This window comes from Candoia aspera, chromosome 13 (assembly GCF_035149785.1).
Source record: "Candoia aspera isolate rCanAsp1 chromosome 13, rCanAsp1.hap2, whole genome shotgun sequence".
NCBI lineage: Eukaryota > Metazoa > Chordata > Lepidosauria > Squamata > Boidae > Candoia > Candoia aspera.
The window spans coordinates 649591-673333 of NC_086165.1; the positions used below are offsets into that span (position 1 = coordinate 649591).

The 23743-nt window shown below is 48.5% G+C and overlaps 2 protein-coding genes across 5 annotated transcripts in view; one reads left to right on the forward strand and one right to left on the reverse strand.

The window, feature by feature from the left end:
- The window catches only part of ADAM10 (ADAM metallopeptidase domain 10), a 30632-nt gene extending 23309 nt beyond the window's left edge, over positions 1-7323 (reverse strand). The window contains exons 1-2 of one of the 3 annotated variants that reach the window (XM_063314405.1): positions 7308-7323; positions 1221-1371 (exon numbers count right to left, since the gene is read on the reverse strand). Coding sequence is in view for 2 of the 3 variants with exons in the window: in XM_063314404.1 (XP_063170474.1) it covers positions 1221-1371; positions 7071-7125 (206 nt within the window). In the remaining variant the exon portion in view is untranslated. The other 2 variants (XM_063314404.1, XM_063314403.1) reach the window with 2 other exon arrangements.
- Positions 7324-10098: 2775 nt separating this feature from the next.
- Positions 10099-23474, forward strand: MINDY2 (MINDY lysine 48 deubiquitinase 2). 2 transcript variants are annotated; one of them, XM_063314017.1, is made up of 8 exons: positions 10099-10410; positions 12570-12634; positions 13116-13274; positions 14034-14136; positions 14929-15071; positions 16453-16626; positions 17157-17348; positions 18022-23474. In XM_063314017.1, the coding sequence occupies exons 1-8, from the start codon at positions 10152-10154 to the stop codon at positions 18145-18147; spliced, it is 1221 nt and encodes a 406-aa protein (XP_063170087.1). In that variant the 5' UTR covers positions 10099-10151; the 3' UTR covers positions 18148-23474. The 2 variants fall into 2 exon arrangements, with proteins under 2 accessions (XP_063170087.1, XP_063170088.1); XM_063314018.1 differs by lacking the exon at positions 16453-16626.
- Positions 23475-23743: the final 269 nt, after the last annotated feature.

The window sequence follows — 23743 nt, forward strand, 5'->3', positions numbered from 1 at the left end:
AACTATTAGGTTAAAAGCTCTCCTACAATGGTTTTGAAGTCTCCAAAACAGCCAATGTTCATTTCTGAGTTGAATAAAAAGAAACTGAAAACCTCAGGTTATTTTACCTAATTTATTTTAGCTACAAGCATTTTGTTTTACAAGCTCCCTGGGTTTTAAACTGTTTTGCCTCCACGTTAAGAAGATTCCTTCAGCCCCCTCACATCTTACTATTCACTTTCTTTTCTTTCCTAACAAGGTATATTTAAGCACAAAGATACCTAAAAAAAAGTCAAGTCAGGAGTTAAAAGATTATTAATAATGTAATATTGGCAAAACATCAAACCACGCCATAATTATGGAAGCTTAACCTTGGGCTGGTGCAACTTCTGGATTGCTGGATGTACCACTATTCTAGCTCAGCTCGTCTCTGACTATGAACTGCTTAAAATAAAACTACTGAAACGCTTATGCGGATAATCTGAATTAGTAACCTGCAGAGCAAAAATAAAGATCATTTTGGATTAGCTGATCTACGTTTGCCACGTTTCTTCCAGAAGTGAATAGTCCTGAGACAAATAGCGGTGCTGGCTCACATTACCCGTGTGCCAGGCTTACCACGGGCTGCTCTGTGCGGATAACGTCACAGTATGTACACCAAATTATATTCCCCTCCTGATACTTGTTTTTGATGTACATTTTAAAAACCGACTGCTCTTCTTAATTTTGCAAAAATTATAAATATTTGCACTAACCTCTTACCTAGTTTCAGCAGGGAGAAAAGGGAAGCATGGTAGATTCACTGCAGCTATTTGACCCTGGCCCCCTTATGCAGATATAAACCCAAGAACATACCATATTTGAATACAGTCACTATTAAAGTCTGGAAAACTTCAGCTGACGGGAACAATTTATTTTCTTTTCTCTGAATATATGCCAATACACAGTTGTTTCATACCTGTACCTTGAATACCCCAAAACAGATTTGTGTGTGCAGAGATATAGTTTGTCTTAAACTGCAGACTGGAACATTCAGTGATTCCCCAGTGCTACATATATTACTAACATACCTCCTTCACAGCCAACAAAAAAGATTCAGATTGGAATGTTGCTCCCTATCAGAGTTTAGGACAAGGTATCCAAACTTTACATTTTGACAGAATGTGGATGTTATGATTACTGTTCAGTTATACTCAACTAAAGTTAATGGTGATGGAGGAAATTAATTGATACGCTTTTACCTTCCATGAGCATGAAAATCTAAGCGCAAAAATTGGTCTTCATGAGATACTGCTCTTTTGGCACGCTGGTGTTTTTGGTGTAATGAATCCACGTCGTATGACAGTCCTTCATAATGTCTTATGAATTTATTTAGAGGGTTTCCATACTGACCTGCAAACAGAAGAGTAGATAGATACACTAATCAAAGCACAGTCTACATTAAATTTTTTGCTAACAAAAATGAATTACGATTCATTAATAGAAAAAGGAAAAGCAATTACATTATTTGAAAAGCATAAAAGACATCTACTCATAAATATGCGTGATGGCAGAACAAGGAAATGGAGCCAATACAGTTAAAGCTATGACAGAAAAAAGAAACACAAGAGCTTGCAGAAAATAGGAATTATGAAACAGGTGGACAAAATGAAACCTGAAAGCATATTCAAATTCCAGTGCACACGTTCCATTCTAAAGTCTTTTTCCAGGTTGCCCAGACACATACACAACTGTCCATCTGAGGGCAAGGTGTTTTGCTTTTCCCCAAATGGAAGCACACGCTTCTTCCTATCAAAAAGCACAAATGTACTGGCAGGGAGTTTGTAAACAGCTATCATCAGGCTCTTCCTCACACAAAATGACAGTTGCGTGCAACACTGCCAAGCATTAGTAAATCTCTTTTTCCAAGGGAGAAAGAAAGACTTCTTTTGTATCTCCTGACAGACAAAGCTGCCAAACTGTTCCACATTTCTCTGGCTAAACAGCAGTTTGTTGAATGCAAATACATTAATCTAGTAAACAAAAAGAGTTATCTTCATAAAACTGACAGAAAAATAACAAGTTTATAGAAAGCTCTTCTAGAGTAATTGGATTATAATTTATTTGATTAATATAATTAATATAAAAATATTAATTTCTTGGGTTTTTTCACCAGAAAATGTTTTTTTGCTTCTACACTGAAGGTTGGAATTTATATGCTATTTATTTGAGAACAGTCATTTATGTTTATTACATTGACTGTAATAGTTATCTTTTTAATTTGGGGTTCTTTTTATTTATAAATTTGAGAGTGCAATTGTACTTTGGATATTTTTGTAACTATTTTTTAAATAGAAACTAAACATAGCATATATTGTCACTTGATCAATGTACCAACCAATTCCACTAACACACACACACACACACACACAATTACAATTGGTAAGTAGGCATTGGTTTACAAGACTCTATTACATTTCTCTATTGAATCCAAAGTTTAAGCATTTGCAAAACTGTTTCACCCATTTTTAATTAAGTATTCAAACAATCAGCCATAATAGCAGCAAGATGCAATGACTCTTGTATATCAGGTTGATTTAGTGGAATTCAGTATCACTACTTTGCTGTTTTACAGGGAAGATTAGGGTTAAATTCACAAAAAACATCATGCCTCTTTGATCACTGTATACAGGAACTGGTGCTTGCTTTTATTTCCTCTTAACACCTGACTCATAGAAATGTACTATACTTGGCAAATCTCAGTGCATTATGACAAAGCTTACTTTGGGAACTTATTTAACTGGAAAACAGAATTCCCAACTTGGCCATTCATACCAAATATGGGAATATTTCCCTTTCTTTTCCAAGGATACCTCTGTAATTATAAAAGCTAAAGTGGGATTTATTTTATTTATTTATTTTAGATATCAGTTTGACATCAGTTGAAAATGCAGTTACCCAAATCTGCCAGTATTCATGCAAATTACTATGATTCGATAGGAAAAGGTTTAAAAAATAAGATTTTACCAGCAACACCAACGCACACATCTTTACTCTAGTGGTGGAAGAGTTTCCTAATTTTTGCTTGTTTGTATAAAAATGCACTAAGTCCTACAATTATTCCATATACATGCTGGCTCCAAGGTTTCCCATCCCTTGTTGCAGAAGTTAACTACAAACTGGAGACTTTCACCACATCAAAAGAAACATTAGGTTGTGGCAACTTGGGAAATTGTTACCAGAAGATATATTATTCTGGCACTTGTATTTATGTAATTTTCAGTCTAAACATTCAGCAATGTTTTTTCAACCATTTCTTTATCACCCTCAACTAACACAGGCAAGTGTTTCTGCCTAAGACCAGGAAACCATGATTTGACAAAGATCGTTCAACTGAGCTGGAATCTGAGATAGTGACATGGTTCTTAAGATCAACCTTGAGGCATCAATTATTTCTCTGACTTTCCAAAGGAGCTGATACTTTATCTACAGGACTCCACAAGTGTGGCTGGGAAGAGACATTTCGAACTCATGATACAATGCACCACACACTGACAATCTTTCCTGTACTTTGGATTGCGGTGGAATATTTGGTTATTTAGTATTCCAAATACAATTTTGGAGAACTTTAGAACAAGTTCCTAAAAGGAAAGTGTATTTAATTTTTGAAACAACAGAGGTAAAGAAACAGTATAAATGTCACTACTTAGTTTTAACTTACTAAACTGTATCTAGTAAGAGGAAAAATAAACAAATCCTATAGAGTTTGAAATTTCCAAGGGCTCAAAATAGAGCTTCCCAAACACAAGGCAAATAATAATTGTTGGTTCTTTAAACATAAACAGTGTAATAGAGCAAATCAGATTATTTGGAACACAGAGTATTTAAAACAATTTTTCCAAACACACAAATACTCCCAGATTCTTCCCACCAGCAACAGCGGATCCAGTGCTGGCAAAAATTTATCTTTCTAACCTCATCCTTCCACCAGCAAGTAAACAAGATCCAAGACTGCCACCCCGTTAGTCCTAGAAGTTAAAACTAAGAAAATACTTTCCTAATGTGCAGAAATTCTTGGAAATGTCTGGTGTTGAAATAATATGCAAGCTGTTGAAATACATAATTATTTAACTGATTTCATGGTTGAAAGCTAAACAAATCCTCCCAAGAAGATTTATCTTTAAAACTGACTGATTTTCTAGTCACAAAGCAAATAAATATACTTGCATTCTTTTGTGGAGAAAGTGAACACTATTTTAGGGGTAAGTACATTCCAACAGAGATCTCTATACTTCATAGGTCATGTTTTTGAAGATGATCTGAAATGAACTAACAAACTTCCATGGCAGAAGTAAGATCTGAACCAGGAACTGTCCTAGTCTGCAGGCCTTTAATTAACGGTTTATTTCTGCCTACAACATTTGGCAGTGTTTGGATGTAATGTAATATGCAATAATGTTTAGTTCAAAAGTGAAAACCAAAGGCTTTGTTCTTTCTTGCACAAAAGGAAAGGGAGGGAAAATGCCAAAGATACCTTCAGGTCACTTGAATTAAGCTTCTCATGACTGTCTGAACTATGATATTTGACAGAAATCATGCTTAGCGTAAAATGGTATCTAAAAAATCTTAAGTCTCCTTACTGAACTGTTCCTTAATCAACTCAAAACCAGGAAAAATTCCAGAATTTGCTTTTTTCCTTTCCTGTGGTAAGCTCTGACTCAGTTCTGGTTGGTTGGTTGGCTGTTTTAAGTACTATATGAATCCAGTATTTAGTCCAATTTTAGAAGTACATTGACAATTGGAACTGCTGAAGAAATGCCAAACACATTTACATAATTGCAACCGTAGATTTTCCATTTTTTTTTGAAACACTGGGTTTTATTGCGGAAGGTGAAACTGAAATTACTGTGCTATTAACTTTATCAACAACCTTAAGAACACAGGTCATACATTTTCAAGAATAGCTTGGCCCTGAGGAAACAACTTCTAAATATGTGCTGAGATATGGAAAGTTTATTTTCAGAATAAACTGAAGACTGCAAATTCTCAAACAATTACATGCAATGAATACTGAAGTTCTACAAGGGAAAGAATGAAATTTTCAGAATAGTGCTGTTGATCAGATGCAACGGAGGAAGGTGAACAAGCTGAATTAAAAACCAGACAAGACAGAGGTTCTGGACTAGGGCTAAGTGTAATGTTTTCTGATGTACACTGATATAGAAATATAATTCAGAATTTAAGAAAACTGTTCTAAAACTGTTCTATGCGCTTTGATTGAAACTGTTCTAAGGAAACTCCTCAGCCCATCCCTGTTCTTTATCTTCCATGTAATGATGGTGGCAAGGAACAGATAATACACAGAATGTCAACTTCATTGGTTTCAGAGATAGCTGGCCTTAGTAAAATTTATCCATAAAGTGTCCCCTGATTAACAGGCATGTAAGAAGTTTCTTCTCTAGTTCACTCCCAAACTGGAACACTTGCCCTTGGATTGTATTCCCACTCTTTCAGGAAGAGCATCAGGCCATATTTTTAATTTAGTATTTTGAAATGTTTTAATATAGCTTGATAATATTATTGATATTTTCTATTTGGAAATATACTATATCAACTCATTACTTCATTAGTACAGTATTTTGTACTGCTTAGCCATTTTGAGCACAATTCGATGACCGAAAGATACAATTATTGAGTAGCTGAATATAATAGCACTGCTAGGCTTCATCTAAACTAAGCGTTCAAGACCTAATGATACATTTTGTGGATTTGCAATGTATTTCAGAGCAACCCATGCAGAGTTTGAGTGCATACAGATTTCCTTTTGCGTTAACAAAACAGCCCTAAACTGGCCTACCAAACACATCAGAGGCCTTATTAGTGTGATTTTGTTTTTGCTGCCCACTATCAGGCAGGATGTCCACTTTCTGTTCCTTAAGTTTCCTGGCCACAGTTTTACATTCCCCTTGTGGGATGTGTGGCAGACAGCTGGGGAGAAGGTTTTGATTCCCTCTCTTCACCCTGTTACCCTTGGGGCCTTCAGAAAAGCATCCTGCAAGGATGTCCCCCTCAGATACCGTCTCTCCCAGCTTGCTGAAACAATAGATAACTTACCGCTGAACTGTTAAACTACCACAGGAACTTTTAAACTTTGCACAGGAACTTTCCAAATGCCGGTATTGTACCTAAGGCCCCGCTAAACCAGTTAGGTAAGAAAACCTCTTTCACACCTCATAGAAACGAAGGACTTTCTTTCCTTCTCCTTTTTGGCTCAGGCGTATGGCTCTAACATGGGACACCGCGGGAGCTCCGCCCGACTCGGGGCTCTTAAACAGCAGGAGGAACAAGGCGCCCAACTTCTCAGGAGCCCTCCCCGCCGCCTTATCGCCTCTCCCCAAGGCACATCCTGCGCGACTTCCTGGTATCGGCCAGCCAGCCAGCTCTATTACATCACCCCCGAGCTCGCACTATCGCAACCACACCTTGGGGCCCTTCTCACAGCCGCGGGCCGCGCAGGAGGAAAAACACACGTTTCAAGGCTGCGCCCCCTTCATCAGACGGGGAAGATCTGCCACAGGGCACGCGTGCCAGTCGTACGATGGTACGCATTTCTCGGGGAGGGGGTGTGTGTGGAGAGTAAGCACAGCCTCCCCCGCGGATCTGACCTTCCTGGAGGACCCCCAACAGCAGCCGGCCCCCGGGATCAGGAGCGCCCGGCCCCAAGCAGCGGGAGCCTCACAAGCGGGTCCGTCCCCGCCCGGCGCAGCCGCCTCCGCCACGGAGCGCCCACTGAGACGCGGGGGCGAAGTGCACCCAAGTTCAGGCCGGGGGCAGGCGGCGCAGAGCGGGGCACCCGGAGCCCGCCACCCGCCCGCCGCCGCCGCGCCGCCCGGGCCCTCCGCCCGCGGCCGGAGAAACTTTCCAGGCCCGCGGGCCGCCCGCCCGGAAGCCGCGGCCAAGGCGGCGCCCGCGAGTCGGGGGGCCGCGCGGAGCCTCCGCGGCCGCGCGAACAATGGCAGCTCTCGCCCGGCCCGGCCCGGCCCGGCCCGGCCGGGGCCCCGGAAGGGAGGCGGCGGGCGCGCGGGAGGAGCAGGGGCCGCGGCGAGGCTTACCTCCGGCTCCGGCCGCCCAGGAGCAGAGCAGGACGAGGACCCTCAGCAGCACCATCTTCGCCCGGCCCGGCTCCGCCGCCGCCAGCCACAGCCAGGCGGCCGCCCCTCCGCCGACGCCTACCCACAAAGCATCCGCCCGGCCGGGGAGGGAAGGGCGGGAGACCGCGCGGCAGTCGCTTCCTCTTCCTCCCGCCGCCGCCCGCCTGCGGCCTCGGCTCCGGTTCCCACCAAAAGTACCTCAGAACAAGCTCCCTCCCTCAGGCGGACGGGCGCGCGCGCGCGCGCCTCACACGCCGGTCGGCCGCTGGGCCGGCCAGTCCGCGCACGCCGCGCGCGCCCCCGCGGCCAGCAGCTCCCCTCCCTCCCTCGGCGCGCGCGCCCGCTAGACCGCCCGCCAGCGCGGCGCAGCCAGTCACAGACGGCGCCCGAGAGGGGAAGGGGCGCGGCTTCGCCAGAGCCCGCCCATCCCCGGGAGAATTCCCTGGCCACGCCCCCTCTGGTTTCCTGAAGACGCGCTTTCTTTTTCTCTCACGCACCCTCCTGTCGTCACTTGGTCTCAGGGAAGGGAAGGGAAAGGAAGGCAAGGGCGGACGGGAGGGGGTATTGCGCCATCGGGCTGCGCCTGCGCAACAGTCTCCTTGAGCGGAAGAGGCGGGGCTGGCCTTGAAGGGGAAGGCCGCCGCGTCCTGCTCTGCGGCCGCCGGGGCTGCCGGGCTGCCGGGACGCCCCAGCCGCGGTTGGTCCCGTTGGGGTTGCTCAGGCACGGGAGCGCGGACCGCCCGCTGCCTTTCTGGCTTGGCTTCGTGGAGCCACAAGACAATTTTTAGACAGAGGTTACTTTCTGGAGTGGTAAATTTGGAGTTTATTATACGCAAGTTCCGCTTTCTCTCCAAGGTGCGCGCGAGATTTTCCACGTGGGTTTTATAGGCCTTAGGGTGCTGGACGGGCTGCATTTTAATGAATACAAAATACCGGGGATTCATTTATTGCAACCCGCGGTGGGTCAAGGCGGGGGACGAATCAGCCAATCTGTCTGGTTCTGAGAGGAGACCGTGGACAATTCACGCAGGATCGGGCCACCGGTGGCTGCTAATACAGTTTCTCTTTCCTGCATCTGTGACATCGGTGCGCTAAAGAGCACGGCTGGACTGGCGGGGCTGAGGCCTGATCCGGTCTCAAGGCGCTTCTTCGTTTGCCACTCAACCAGCTTTTGTGAATGGCCGAGTGGATATGGAGAAACAAAGTGGCAGAACCTCCGTGGTCCCTTTAAAACCATCCAAGTGAACCATCTCTGATTTTTACTGCCTTGTTTGCACTATCTCTTAGGTAACCCTTCGTGTTCTTTACTACCAGGAGGGGAGAGCGGGCCAAGGATGCTCTGGAATAATCTGTTCTTGCTGACCTTCAGGAAGAGCTTGAAAAGCGAGTCATTCAGGAGGGGATGCTCCCTGTTTAAGAACTGCCCTGTATTTTATTTATTCATCTGTGTTTCTGCATTTGAGTTTATTGCTGTTTTTATTTCTGTGGTTTATGATATTATCTTTTTGATGGATGTTTAGAAGCTGCCAAGAGTGCAGCAGATTATAAATCAAATAAATAAATAAATAATCCACACAAAAAATGCCATATTTCTCTTATTAGTGCTCAAGATTTTCCTCCGCTCCTGTATGGAATCGGAATGACCTCCCAAGGAAGCTGGCAACCATCCCTGGATGCCACAGGATTGCATTGAGGGAGGGAGGGAGGGAGGGAAGGGGGGGCTTCTCTTCCTTCCCCTCCTCTGGGTAAACAGAAACTTTCACAAGATGGGATTTCTGCCCGGGCTGCACCCCGACAGAGCCAAGGAAGGACTCTTGTATATTAAGCCTGTACGTGCATCAGAGAAGGCTGTCCTTCCCAGATAGACAGATGAGATCCACTGCAGCTTCTGGTCAATCTGAGCAGTGCAACCAAAGCCTGCTTCATCTATACTCTCTGGAAATGGCTGTTTCCTCAGCACACAGCTGTCACAAAAGCCCTGGACAGTTCAGGGGAAAAAGAGAGAGGCAGGCAGCTTTTTCACCCATGTAGGCCATGCTGACGTATGCAGGTGTGTCCCCTAAGAGTATTTTAGCTATTTGAACCACAATGTCAGAGCAGCTCCAGAGGCACAGTGTTTGGGCTTCCCACTGGCCTGTTCCACCATGCCACCTGAGTGGAAGAGAGCAGGCAGCTGCTGTATGCTTCACCTTGTCCTTCCAGAGCTGAAAAGGCTCTGTCACCTTCAGCAGGGCCGCCCTGCTGCTCCAAGGGGAGCTTTCAGAACACAACCCACTTCCACATGGCAAAGTTCAAGGACTGTGGTGGATCTGGGCTATCTGGAGCAAAGCCTGGCTACTTCACCCATCTGCCGGCCGGGTGCTTAGGACTATCCCTCCTCTGGGTGATGCCCATTGCCTTTTATCGTACTGAAGGTGATTCCTGGATTTAGCCATGCAATTGCAGCAAAGGCTTTGTTTCTAAACGGGATTCGATTTAAAACACTGGTTTGCTTTTACGCCAAATTACCTAGTTGGGGAGCGGTAGGCTGCTCAGGGTCAGCCTGTAAGCCCCGTAAATGAACTGGGGGGAGGTATGGCTGGCGCCCCTTCCTTCCTTTCTCTCCCCCTCCGGGTTTGTTTTCTTCGCCGTCCTTGTTCTTCTGTCTTGGGCTGTGTTTTGTATTGGTTTTGGCTCTTACCCCTTTGGAGCCATTGTAAACCGCCCAGAGTCGCTGGGAGTCGGGCGGCATATAAACCCAACCTATTATTATTATCACCATCATCACCACCATCGCAAGGGCAGCGGGGTAAGACCCGCGGCGGACTTTGGGTGGGAGTCCGGGCAGAGAAAGCGCCCCGCCGACGCCCCTTCCCGCCGCCGGCGGATCTCACAGCGGAGGGCTGCCCACCGCGGGCGAGCGGAGCCGGCGCGGGTCCAGCACGTGCTCCGGCTGCGACTGCGCGTGCGCGCCCCGCCCTCCCGGCCCGCGGGGCGGGGCCTCCGTCTGTCATGGCGGCGCGGCGGCGGGGCGGGAGCCGGTAGAGGCCCAGGCGCGGCGGCATGGAGGCTCCGCCCGAGCGCCCCGCGGAGCAGGAGCAACCCTCGTCGCCCGCGCCGGGCCGGGAGCGCGCCCCGCGGCAGGCCGTGTACCACCTGAAGTGGGTGCGCTGGCGGGAATCGAGCGCGCCGGTGGTCACGCAGAACGAGAACGGGCCGTGCCCGCTGCTAGCCGTCATGAACGTGCTGCTGCTGGCCTGGAAGGTGAAGCTGCCGCCCATGATGGAGATCATCACCGCGGAGCAGCTGATGGAGTACCTAGGTGGGTCCGGGGACGGGGCTCTGTCCGCTGCCGCTGGGCGGACTCCCAACTCCCAGAATTCCCCAGCCCGCAAGACTGGCTGGGGAATTCTGGGATTTGGAGTCCGCCCATCTCCCGGGTGCCCAGCTTGAGAAATCCTGCGCTCCCTAAAGAAAACCGCACAGCGCCAGCACGTAGCCCCTGTACGGGCTCCTCCGGATCCTCGGACCCGCGGCACGACCTCTGATGACGGGGGGGGGGCGGCGTGGCCGGCGGGGGACGGGCAAGAGGGTAGGGATGACCGCACGCCGGCAGGGTCTGCAGGAGTCCGTCACAGCTCAGGAGAAGAAGAATAGCTGCTTAAAAACTTGCTGAAAACCACTGGGTGTTTAAAGCCACTGGATAGAAGTGAGGAGCAGACCCCACCCTCCCTCGCACTGATGGCGCTGCCTAGTCGGGTGATGAAACATCTGCATGCCAGCCACCGAGCTCGGGGAGCACCCAGGACTCCAGGGAGTGTTTGAAGGTCAAGCAAGTCAGGTTGGCGGCGAGATGGGCAACTGAATCTGTAGGATAGAATAAATAAGCCAAAAGTTGACCGAAAGCTATTGGGCCCTTATGTCACAAATGGAAGACCTTTAACAGATATTATTTTATCACGCTTTGGTTATAAAACTAACTTTGTTAGCTATGCACTAAGCCTAAACCAAGCAGTGGGATGTGTGAATCCAGCCAGCATTACGAGGGTTTACAGGATGTAGTGGTGTGCTGTGCCCTCCCCCCTTTTTTTGGTGGGGGTGGGGGTGTCCCCCAAATCAGAGCATATTGATGTTAGTCAAGGGAGATCTCCCAGGAATCTGTTGATGTTGTTGGCACTATCAAACACTTTCCCGAGTACAGAGACTTTTTTCTGATTTTACAAATTAACATTACATAACTGAAAAAGGGGCAAACAACCAGTTGAAATCCATCCTTCTATCCACATCTCCCCAAATGCTTTCTCTTCAGCATCTTTCCTCTTGAATTTACATTGGGAGGTGGTGCCCTAAAATGTTCTTTGAATGACAGCTCTGATTACTGGGTATCCCAAGGAGTACCAAAGCCGCTCTGTGGCATCTCAACATGGATGAAGTGCAAATTTATCTATCTATCTATCACATTTGTCACCACCCATCTCCTCCCACCGGAGGGACTCTGGGCGGTTTACCACAAAATAATCAAAAAACAATAAATATATAATAAAATTCCAATATAAAAGTGCAGTATAAAACAATTTCACGTAGCTACTAAATATAAGTAAAGTCCAGATGGCTGCGATCTCATTCAGTCCTTGCATAGGAGGGGCACTTCAAGGCACTAGCTAACCCCAAGTATGACTCTTCTCCCCACCCCAAGCCCGGTGGCAGAGCCGGGTCTTCACGTTCCTCCAGAAGGCTAGGAGCGATGGGGCTAGCCTCACCTCCGGGGGCAAGATGTTCCAGAGGGCGGGCACTACTGCAGAGAAGGCACGCCTCCTGGACCCTGCCAGACAGAATTCTCTTACCAACGGGGTCCACAGCATGCCCTCTCTGCATGATTGGGTGGGACGGGTTGACGTAATGGGGAAGAGGCGATCCCTCAGGTAGCCTGGCCCCATGCCATGTAGGGCTTTAAAGGTGATAACCAACACCTTGAATTGGACCCGGAAGCAGACTGGCACCCAGTGCAGCTCGCGCAGCAAAAATGTTACGTGCACCCTTCTAGGGGCACCAAGAATTGCCCGCGCGGCTGCATTTTGGACCAGCTGACGCTTCCGGATACTCTTCAAGGGTAGCCCCATGTAGAGCGCATTGCAATAGTCTATATGGGAGATAACAAGGGCATGAGTGAATGCTGTATCTTTTCATTCTTCACGTGTTAGCTTTTTCTATCTAAAGCGTAATTAAGTGCCCATGTTAGGCTTTGGCTAAGGGACCCATCTAATGTTTCAAAGCATACCAAAAGAAGCAGCTTCTTTATGCTGGTGAGCATCAGTTGCCTAATTTTGAGCACTGGCTCAGAATTTTATTGTCCCGAAAACTCAAATTGTTACAGCATCTATAGGATCCCTCTTGTAATTGGAGGACAATCTGTAGCAAGATTGAATCTGTTTGGATTGTAGAGTTATGGTTTTCAAATGAGAACTTTTGGTTTTCTTGCAGGAGACTATATCCTTGATTCAAAACCAAAAGAAATCTCTGAAATCCAGCGTTTAAACTATGAACAGGTAAAAAGCTTAACTTGAAAATAAACGGCGTTTCCTCGTGCTGAATCCAAATGCTTGATTTTTCATTGACATAAGGGGCCCAGTCACATTCCAAGTAGTGAAAGCCTTCTCCTGTGCGTCCAATGTACAGGGACAGAGTTGCACTTTTATAGCCTCCTCATGATCTGAAGGGAATGATGGCTTTGGTGAAGCAGTCTATATTTCAGTGCATTAATCTTGCTCCCCAATAGGACTATCAGATCTGGACTGCAAAATGCACCTGCTCAATAGATGGCAGAAAAGAGATACAGAATATTCCAACTCTTTGCTGCCAACTATTGATCATCCAGAATTTTGCAGGGCAGATCAGGTAGCTCTCTTTAACATGAAAGCAGATACAGCATGAGGCATGTGTAGTACAGGGCAGACAAGACCATGTGGTCTCTTTATGCAATAAGCTCACTCCAATTTCTACATGAATTTTTTGTCTTGCTCTTAACAGAATGTGAGTGATGCAATGGCAATCCTGCATAAGCTTCAGACGGGTCTTGATGTGAATGTGAAGTTCACTGGGGTACGAGTATTTGAATACACACCCGAATGCATAGTGTTTGATCTCCTTGATATTCCGTTATATCACGGGTGGTTGGTAGATCCTCAGGTAAGCAAGCATGGCTCTGTTTGAATGAGAGGCTGTGTGTGATCAGTATTATGGCTAGAAAGTGCCATTTTGGTATTTAATATCCAAAGCACCAATAAGAGGCATTTCAATTTAGCAAGGCCTTTAAAAGCAATTAAAGCAACTCAGCTCTTAAAGGTCTCTAAGAATCATGTGGGACAAGCTTAGCTAAATACCTCTGAAATAGCAAGAAAAGACACAGATTCTCTGGCGTTTGACGCCTGATGTCTGGAAGAACATGGCCGTGTAGTGCCTTTTCAAGCCCTGGCGTTCAGCAGCCCCTGCAGAAAAGACGCTCCGTAGTGCTGCTAGCCAGGCACTCCCATGGGAGCGCAGAGTGCATGGAAAGCGGAAGGGGAGCTCAGCTGATGGGCGGCTCAGTGAGGCCACGGCCAACTGCACCGATTACGAGGGGCTCTCGGTCCTTTCTTCGATGTGGGCAGGTACCTCACCACCCAGCGAGCTTGAGGCCCACTCTGCAAATGGCAGTCTGGGGCTTGCGGGCACCTCCCGCTGCAGAGGCGACTTGGGGCACCAAAATTAAATGTGGATTTCAAGATTAAGTGGCCAAAACCACACAGGAACAAATCTCACGAGATACACTTGAGGAGGAAGCCACACGTCTGGGTGATTGGGGCCACTGAGCGTACTTGTTTTGCCCTTGCAGATCACCCAAGGCGAGGTGGGAAGCCAGTGTGCGGTGTGGGCTTTACCAACAGCCGTCCTTTTCTTTTGCTGCAGATTGGAGACCTTGTGAAAGCAGTCGGCAACTGCAGCTACAACCAGCTGGTGGAGAAGGTCATCTGCTGCAAGCAGTCAGACAACAGTGAGCTGAGGGAGGAAGGTGGGTGCGGTGCTCTTGAGCGCAAGAAGCCCCGCTGGATCAGAGCAAACGTCCCTCTGATCCGGCATAATTGTTGGCCATCCTCCATGGCTCACCCAGGCAGGAAGACCAGAAAAGATCAGGCTTTTTTCTGTGCTGCTTTTGTTCCCGAGCAATTAGCGTCTCTTGGCACTTTTCCTTTGAAGAAGGGCTCCCCTTCAGCTGCTGCGACTCAGAAACAGGGAGGGACGTTTCCCTCGCCAGAGCGGGAGACAGATGCCTGCCAGACCCCGCTCAAAGGCTCTCGCTCTCGCGCGCCCTGATGGGAAGGAGGGATTCCCCCGAGAGACACCCCCACCCTCACCCCCACCAGCCAGGCATGAAGGCCTTTTCCTGTTGCTGATCCAGTTTTTCTCCACTAAAGCTTGAACAATAGACATTACGATCTGCTGTTATGTGGCAGCTTGATTTTTGGGTGTCCATCAGTTCTCCGTGGAGGGTGTTGGCATGCTTTGGCCAACATGCTTGCGTTGATGGGCCTAGCACTGATCCAAGTATCAGCGTAGCAGGTCCACTTCTGTTACTGCCGTGTGATTCCCCTCAGTCGGTTTCCGCTTACTGTGTTTTCCCTCCTAGCCTATTCCAGCTATCCCTCGTTCCTCGCATTCAGGCATACTTTGGAACAGATTTGTGAGCAGAACTGAACATCTGGCTAGTCTAGGAGGCTGAACTGGAAAGGCTTCCTTGGGTGCAGGTGGCCAGAATTTGGGGGTGAGCCCACGCCTGTCCAAAGGCTGCCGTCTCTCTTTGCAGGTTCCGTAGCAGAGCGGTTCCTCAGCAGCACGGCCACTCAGCTGACGTACCACGGCCTGTGTGAGTTGACGGCCACCGTTCAAGAAGGAGAGCTGTGCGTGTTCTTCAGAAACAACCACTTCAGCACCATGACCAAGCATAAGGTATCTGGCCACGAACGGCGCTGCTCTTCTGGCTGAGGACATGACTGACCTTGAGCACGTGGGCTGCCGCGAATGCTTCTGCTCGGTCCAGAAAGTAGCCATGGCTGCTTCTGATCTGCAGGGCCAGCTGTGCCTGCCTGGCAGCCCAAGGGGCTGCCGAGGCCAGAGCCTGTGGCAAGGGTGCGGAAGGCACAGCCTCTGGATGCGTGTGGCCGGTGGGGGTTGCATGCTTCCCGCGACACCTCCTGGCCTGCCCCCTCCCCACTGCCCCCTTGCTCTTTGCCCTCGTAAACTCCACCCTTCCCTCCCCACTTTCCACTGCTTTCCCAGCTGCCCCCTCCCTCGTCCCCTTCCCCGCTTCTCCCACATCCTTCCAGTCTCCCCCACCTGTGGTTTTTCCAGCCTCCACAGCTCCCTCAGCCATTGCACTCTGCCCACCTCTGGCACCAGAAAAACAAAGCAAAAACAATGGCCGTCCCACTCCCACAAAACCCCAGGGAGACTTTGCTGCCTGAAGATGGGACCATCCAAAGGGCACGGCTTTTTTCTGCCTGCTTGGAGGGGAGAGCAGCGATGCCCCACCCCACATTCTGGGGAGGTGAAGGAGCGTATCTCCTCTGCAGGGCTGGCTGGATCGGAGAGCAAGAGGGGAACAAAGCAATGCTGAAAATGTTGTAGCAGAGTACGAGGAGCAGGTCCTACGCCCAAAGCCTCCCTCCTGACAGATTTCCTGGTTATGTTTCCAGATAGTTTGTTTTTCTGAGGGTGCTTCTCACTGAGCCACACACGACCACAAAGCAGGAAGCAAGCAGTGTTTCCTGTAGTGGTGCGTGTGCAGAATCAGTTGCTCCAATAGCAGGGCTTGGTTTGGGGGGCGGGCTGAGGAGGTGCTTATCCTCCCCTGCAACTGTTCCACACACACCCCACCAGATTTCAGCGCCTTTTGTTTGCTCTCTTTCCGGGGAGGGAAAGCTGCTGCTGTCAGACCAGGGTGGGTGGGGACTCTGGGGGCTCAGCCTTTTTCCGGGAGGAGGGAAGAGTGCCTGCATGGCAGAGTAGGAGAGGTGGGTTGACTTAGCTCATTCATGCAACCTGCCAACTTGTGCAAGTAGTTTATGATTTCACGCATTGGGCAAACCCAGGAAACACTTTGATTCAGTAATGAAGTTGAGTGTGCTGCGCACATCCAGCCATTGTGTTACTGCTTGCTACAGCCTGCATGATGGCTGACCATGTGAAGTAAAATAGTGGAGCAGTTTTGTCAAGGAAGGGAAGAGAAATAAGAATGGTTTCTAGAACTAAAATGCGGGACAGTGTCGCTTATCTCAGTGCAAACCATGGCCATCCGTACATTAGCAGTGGAACTTTCCCTTTCATTTAGGGCCAGCTTTACCTTCTGGTGACAGACCAAGGTTTCCTTACAGAAGATAAAGTTGTTTGGGAAAGTTTACACAACGTGGATGGGGATGGGAACTTCTGTGATTCTGAATTCCACCTGCGACCTCCATCTGATCCAGAAACTGTATACCATGGGCAGCAAGATCAGATTGACCAGGTATCTGTGGGAAGCGTCAATTACTTTGACTTTTTGATTTTTGAGGGGGCAGATTCCTCTCTCCTTGCCACACACTTTCTTGGACCAACCTGTCTGACATCTTTATCCACAGAATAAACTGGGCAGAACTCCATGTTTCCACAAAGTAACATTTGGATCACCTTAACCTGGAGTTCCTTGTAGTGTGTTTCTCTAATAGGAACACCATCCTCTTTTGGAGATCTTCAGGTCTTGCAGGAAATGTATCATGAGATGCCTCCTGTCCACCTATTGACTTGAGATGTGATTTGGAGTGGTGGGATGGGGTGAAAGCTCCTGGGATTTCTTCTTCCTCATCCACGTTAGAAAAACTCCTCTGTTGCCTAGCATTTGGGGTTTGCAACTGGGGCTAGGCCTTGTAGTGTTCACCTACCAATTGTGCTTGAATCTGAATGGAAGGTGACTTCTGTGGTGGTGGTGGTGGTGGTGGTGGTGATCTGTTTGGTTGGACCTTACTGAATAGAACTTTCACTGCTGGCTTTGCATCTTAGGACTACCTGATGGCCTTATCTTTGCAACAAGAACAGCAGAGCCAAGACATCAATTGGGAACAGCTCCCAGAAGGAATCAGTGACCTTGAGCTGGCCAAGAAACTTCAGGAAGAAGAAGATCGACGGGCCTCACAGTACTATCAGGAGCAAGAACAGGCCGCCGCCGCTGCTGCCATAACAACTCAAGTCCAGGTAAAGGCGCTGGGCTCCTGCTTCAGTCCTGGGCACGTTGACTTCTGTAGGTCTCAGTCCTGTTGAGGAAGGACCGGGCCACTTTCCATGCAGATGATCCCAAGTTCAGTTCCTGGCCTGTCTCCGTCTGTCTGGGCACTTAAGGGCAGGAAGTGATGCCTGGGATTCCCTGGGATGCTCGTCAGGGTCTGAGGAAGCTGCTTTATGATACTGCCAGTGGACGTCTTAGAAAGGGGGTCCATCTAGCTTTCTCCAGACTCACTCACTGTCCTGGTTTTGGCATGTTCTTGTGCCGTATTGGTAATTACTCTCATGCCTCACTGAAAAGACATTTTCCTTCATGATGAAACATCATGAGAGAAAGTGTTACTTTCCGATCTCGAATACCGACACTAAAAGGCCTTCCATCCACAAGCTGCCTGGGACCTCCACTGCACTGTCTGTGGGACCTGGCATGTCTGCAGCCCTCGCTTCCCCTCCAGCTACGAGAACTCTGGCCTTGCCCGTGCACCCCGTCATTCTGGGCCAAGTGCTCAGCACTGCCTGCCGGAGCAGATAGTAGTGCCGATAGTGGTGCCGTACGGCCAGGATCTTAGCCTTAAGATGCTCCCAGCATAAGTGCGCAAGCAAGCAGTCTTTTTTTTCCTTCCTTCCATATTTCCCCCTTGAATAGCAAGCCCAGGATGCTGCCCCTTCCCCGGTGGGACGACAAGCTGGGGGCAGTGAACGGAAAAGAAAAGAGCCGCGGGAGAAGGAAAAAGAGCGGGAGAAGGAGAAGGGCAGCTGTGCAATTTTATAGCGAAGGGCAACGCCGGACCCGAGCACGTCTGCTCAAAGCATGAGCGAGGAACCCTGCGGCCCAGAAGCGCCACCTGCCACCCGCGCCTGCGAGGCCTGCAGTTGGTGGCGTCCTAAAGACCCCTGCACACGCAGCCCTTCGGGGGCTTTGGGTGGGCGGCCTGCTGTGGGGATGGAGCACCGCGGGGAGGGTTGTGCACTGCAGGTGGGAGGAAGAGTAACGCAGGAGTATTGGTTGGCGTACCCCGCTGTGGTGAAGGAGCAGCTCCCTGCCTGCCTCGTGGGGCTTCCGCCGAAGGCCTGCCTGTAGACCACCAGGAGTTGATTTTGGGTGGTGTGCAGGGCGCGCTGCAGACAGAGATCTTGGCATTTCACAGCCTCGCTGCACATCATTTCCCTGGACTCGTGGGCTTTGCCCCTAACAGGCTTCAGCTGAGTTTCCTTGGCTAACATTACAAAGGGGAGGGTTTCAGGAACCCATTGACTGTGCTGAAGCAAGAGAAGGCAAGATCTCATCAGGACTAGGCTCGCCACGGTCTGGTCGGTGGAGTCCTTGAGCTTGAGCTTGGTGGCGGCTTGCAGATGCTTCATGACCCAACTAGGTAATGCCATCAGTGCTGGTGAGGGTGGGGCTTGCTCCCTGTTTACATCCAATAGCTCGCCCTGCCAGTGTTGGTGGGGGTGTAGTTTCCTCCTTGGTAGTTCCTTGATTAGGGTATTGTTTTCCACCTGATGGTTTGTCTGTTTGATTGCTTGTCTCCATGCTAGTTCCTTGACTGGGGTATTGTTTTCTGCTTGATAGTTTGGTGTTAATCCCTGCTTATCTGGATGTAGGCTGCTGAAGAGGATGTGTTTCATCTTTTTTGTTTCCTCCTTAGCTTTTTTAATTGTCTTTTCTGAATGGTGTATAGATGTGGTTCATCTCTGTCTATTGATGGCTGATGTGTCTGTGTGCCAAGAACATACAACATAGCCAAAGAACTTACAAAAATGCTTGGACACCTCACAGAGGGGAGCAAATATTCTATCAAGTCCCCTCTACAGTGCCTCCAGAAAATCAAAGACCTAAAAATAGCAGAAGATGAAATTATGGTTTCATTTGATGTCATAGCACTCTTTAAGTCCATAGATCCAGAACTAGCGAAAGAATCCACGACCGCAGCACCGCGCAACGCACTCGACTGGCCAAACACGCCAAGATTGGAGCACCCGGCATCACGGGCCTCCTCGGCCTCCACCTCACTACCTGGCTTCGGTTTGGTGGGCAAACATGCCAACGATCCGAGGAACGCCCACGGGATCGCCACTCTCAGAACGCACAGCAGATACTGTACTTCAGTGCCCAGAAACTCTGGCACTCCCACGCACACAACCAGAAGTGTGGATCCGGCATGTAGGCGACACCTTCATCGTCACAAAGAAGGAACAACTAGAGACGACACATGAAGCAGTCACCACCACCTTCAAAGGAATAAAATTCACAAGGGAGGAAGACAACAACACACTGACCTTCCTGGAGATCACCATCGGCAGAGGAAACAACGGCAAATTAGAAACACAAATCGATTGAAAAACAACCCGCACTAACCGAGTGCTCCCTTGCCCAAGCAACAACCCCACCTCCCACAAGAGGAGCTGCATATGAGCATTATTCAGCTGAGCACTAACGCACTGCAGCAACCCAGAACATCAGAATAGGAAACAGACCACCCATGCAGCATCTTCCAGCAAAATGGATACCCACGCCACTTTATCAAACAGTGCCTGACCCCTCAACCCACTACAGCACAACCAACACAAGCTATGAAAAGGACAACACTGCCTTATCTCAGAAACATCTCAGAAACAAGCCAACAGCCTGTTACAACTACACGGGATCACGGATTGCACACAAACCAACCAGAGTTCTCCAAACTATCTTAAGTGCACCAAAAGTCCCAGCAGCCCAAGAAGAAAAAACAGGAGTCATCTACAACACGCAGTGCAAGGACTGTCGCAGCCACTGTGTAGGACGGATGGGCAGAAGACCGGCAGAGCACATCCAGGAACACCAACTGGCAGTCAGAAGCCACCATGAAAACAACTCCATCCCACAAACACACGGACAGACTCAGCCATAGTGTCAACTGGGAAGCTGAGAGCATCCTAAGCCAAGCCAAGTCCAGAAACGCGAGGGGATTCCTGGAAGCTTGGCACTCGGACAAATCAGCCATCAGTAGACACGGAGTGATAAACCAGATTCACACACCATTCAAGAGAGACAACAGAAAAGCTAAGAAGGAAGCCAAAAGAGCAGAACACATCCCCTCCAGCGGCCAACAGCCAGATAAGCAGGGACCAGCACCAGACAAATGATCAGGCAGAAAACAATGTCCCAATCAAGGAACTACCAAGGAAGAAACCAGACCCCCACCAAAACTGGCAGGGCGAGCCGCGGTATATAAGCAGAGAGCAGACCCCCCCTCCCTCGCACTGATGATGTCACCTAGTCAGGCAACGAAACGTCTGCCAGCCAACCGCCAAGCTCAGAGAGCACCGAGGGCTCCACAGTTCAACCCTGCGCTACGGAGATTCTCTTCTAATGGTCTCATCTTTCCAATTTTTAATCAATTGGTCAGACTCTGCAGGGGAGTTAGTAACTGGGGGTTGGGGGGGGAGAGCAGGGAAGCTGATGTTCTACACCGTGGGATTAAACTTGCTTGAGACCTGCTTTCTCCCCTACCTCCCAGGAAGCATCTAGCGTGAGACACGTGAAGGTGTGCTTGGTCACACGTCTCAAGTGAACTGCAGGTTGGTCATTTGTATCGTGCTGATGCAGATTGTTTCAAGACATGGATCCTAACTGCATACATCAGTGAGTCCTCTGGACACCAGTGGCACTTACTTGTTCATGTAGGATGTGGATGGGCCACTGTTTGGAGAAAACATGTCTGTCTGCAGAGTTACCGGGGGGGGGGGTGTGTCAAACGTTGTAAGACCTAGTATAAACCAACATGCTACATGCCATAGGATATATGGGCTTCTGATTGGAGTACCTGTGACTTTTACTTTTGCAAGGAAGGGAGACAATTCCCAAGTTTCCCTCTCTAGAAGGGCAGCAAGCCTCATCCTTTCAGGTAACGTTATCAGTTTGCAGATGCTTTAGGCAGCTTTTGCTGTACCTATAGAGATTGGATTTAAGACCAGACCTAGATGTTTATATACAAATTTTGGTCCCAAGCCAACATTCACACGGAATGTGACAATCTCACTACAGGGAAGAGGATTGAAATGTCATTGAAAACCTGTAGCTTATTTTTTTTTTCCTGAAATGAAGTTTTTTTGGATGGAATCTAGATTGGCAATGCAGTGATCGGTTTCTAACTCCTCCTGCCTTACAGCTGTTTAATTACCTTAAACTGGAGGAAAGGGGGGTGGGTGGGAGAATAAAAATTTAACTTTAGCAACATTATTTCCACAGATGATGTTTGTCTCTACATCTGCTGTGTACATGTTCTCTTTTAAGTCTGAAATACTTGCCTTTGGCCATTAAGCTGAACTAGACATACTCTGGCCCGTTGCTAACTTACATAACGGTTCTACGCAGAACTGAATTTACCTTGTATCGTGTTAGAGTGGTATGTCAGCATCTCTCTTAAACTGTACATTTCCAAAGTATCTTATTTCAGATGTGCATATTACCCTAACCTATTTTAGACTGGAGTGCCATCCTATGTTGTTAACTTTAAGGTATATGCTACCACTGAAGTTAGATTGAAGTTTATTTTTAGAAAAACGGCCCTGTTTGTTTACATGAAGTGTAAATTTGTACTGTTTTCTGTTTCCACATGCTACATTTGACAGATGCGAAATACACAAACCTAGCAGAGGAAACACAGGACCACTGTTAGCAGTTTGCTTTAGTCACGCACCGTGAGTGACATTCTGAGAGAGCAGAACAAGAAAGCTTGCCTCCGTCTCCGATTCCTGACGTGCTCGTGCCAGTTTCAAGGAAAACAGCCTTGCCAAAAGAGCGTGAGGCGTTGTCTTCAGGGGGCTGGTCGTCCAGTGTCTCTGCTCTAGTGATGCGTTGTGTCTAATAGACAGTTCTCAGGTAGAGAAGTGACTTCCTCTCGGCAGAAGGGCAGTTCTCTCTCATCAATAATCAGCGGCAGTTCAGTCGAGCCCCGTGTCTCGCCAGCACACCCCTCCTTCCTCGCCAGAGGTCGACAGCCTTCATTAGGCAGGCCTGCTGGGTGGTGGCCGTGCAGGCACCGATGGCAGGAAGGGGGTCCCTGCGTTCTCAAACTGCTTGCCCCGCCCCCCTTGTTGAGTTGGCTCTGCAGCTGGGGGGCACCGTAACCGAGGCCTTACTAGCGTACTCCACATTGTCTACCTCTCCCCAAAGTTGCTGTCCCAGCAAGTTGCCTTTTTATTTCTGCAGAAAGTGGAGTTTTTTTTTTTTTTTTTTGTTCTGCTTCCGAGTGACGCTGTCCTGCCTGCCTTATGCCTAAGTTTTTAGCCTAGCCCAGCAAGCCCTGCCTCGGAGAGAAACTGCTGTTTCCTTGGAAGGGCTTTGGTAGCGAGCAAGGGAGAGATGCCGTGCCAGGGTTCACTAGTGAGGGCTATGGGAGAGAATACCGGCTGCGGGTCTCTACTGTGGTGATGCATGTAGAATGAAGTTCATCAGTACAACCCTTGAACACTGCCAGGTAATTTTGTAATTTTGTAAGATGTTGCTGGAAAAAACCCAAATCGTGCCGACTGTGCTAGAAACCTCCTTCAGCACTTAGGGTGACTTGATCGCTTGGCTCTTTCCCACAGCAGTCATTTTGCCTCAATTCTACCCGATACCTGTAGAAAGCGGGTGCCACGGGATGCCCGTGCTAAGGGAAAAGGAGAACGGAAAGGGAAACGGCCATTTGGTCAACTCCACCTGGGATTTGCTCCGTTCCACCATTCGTTGCAGCGCATGGGCCAAAAGCAGCTTTCGTTTGGCTTCATGGCTGCACCCAGGGCCTCCTGCCGGTCGCGGGCCGGCCATTACCTGCCACGGTGGGACAGAACACACATCCAAGCTTCAGGCAGCATTTTCTTCAGTCCTCCATAGTTATGGATTGCTAAGTTATGGCTCAGTCACAAGCTTATTTTTAGCAAATCAGGTAGTTTGCATGGATTTACACTGTGATCAGGAAATAGCTGCTTTCTGCTGAATACTGTCAATATTCTTTGATGTCTTGAGCTGACACCTGTTGCTAGTCTCACTGTTGTCTAATTTTTATATATATTTATAATTTTTAACAGACTTGAGTGACTTCCTCCCGTAATAAAAACTGATTCAAGTTCTAACGTTTATGTGGTGTCTGAGCAGAGAAACCAGAGCTAACCTGCCCACTCTTGCTGTGGTTGTACCAGGTGTCCTCCAAAGGACAAATTTCACTGCTTTGGCCTTCAGGTTTGCCAGATTAAGGCTGATCTGCTCCATAAATGGATCCACAGTATTTTTTCTGACCCCCAATCAATATGCAAAATCAACTCCATCCTGGTTCGCATCTCATCCTAGTTTTCAACAAGTCAGTGGCCACACAGGAATTATACTTTCCTCCCCTCCATCCAAC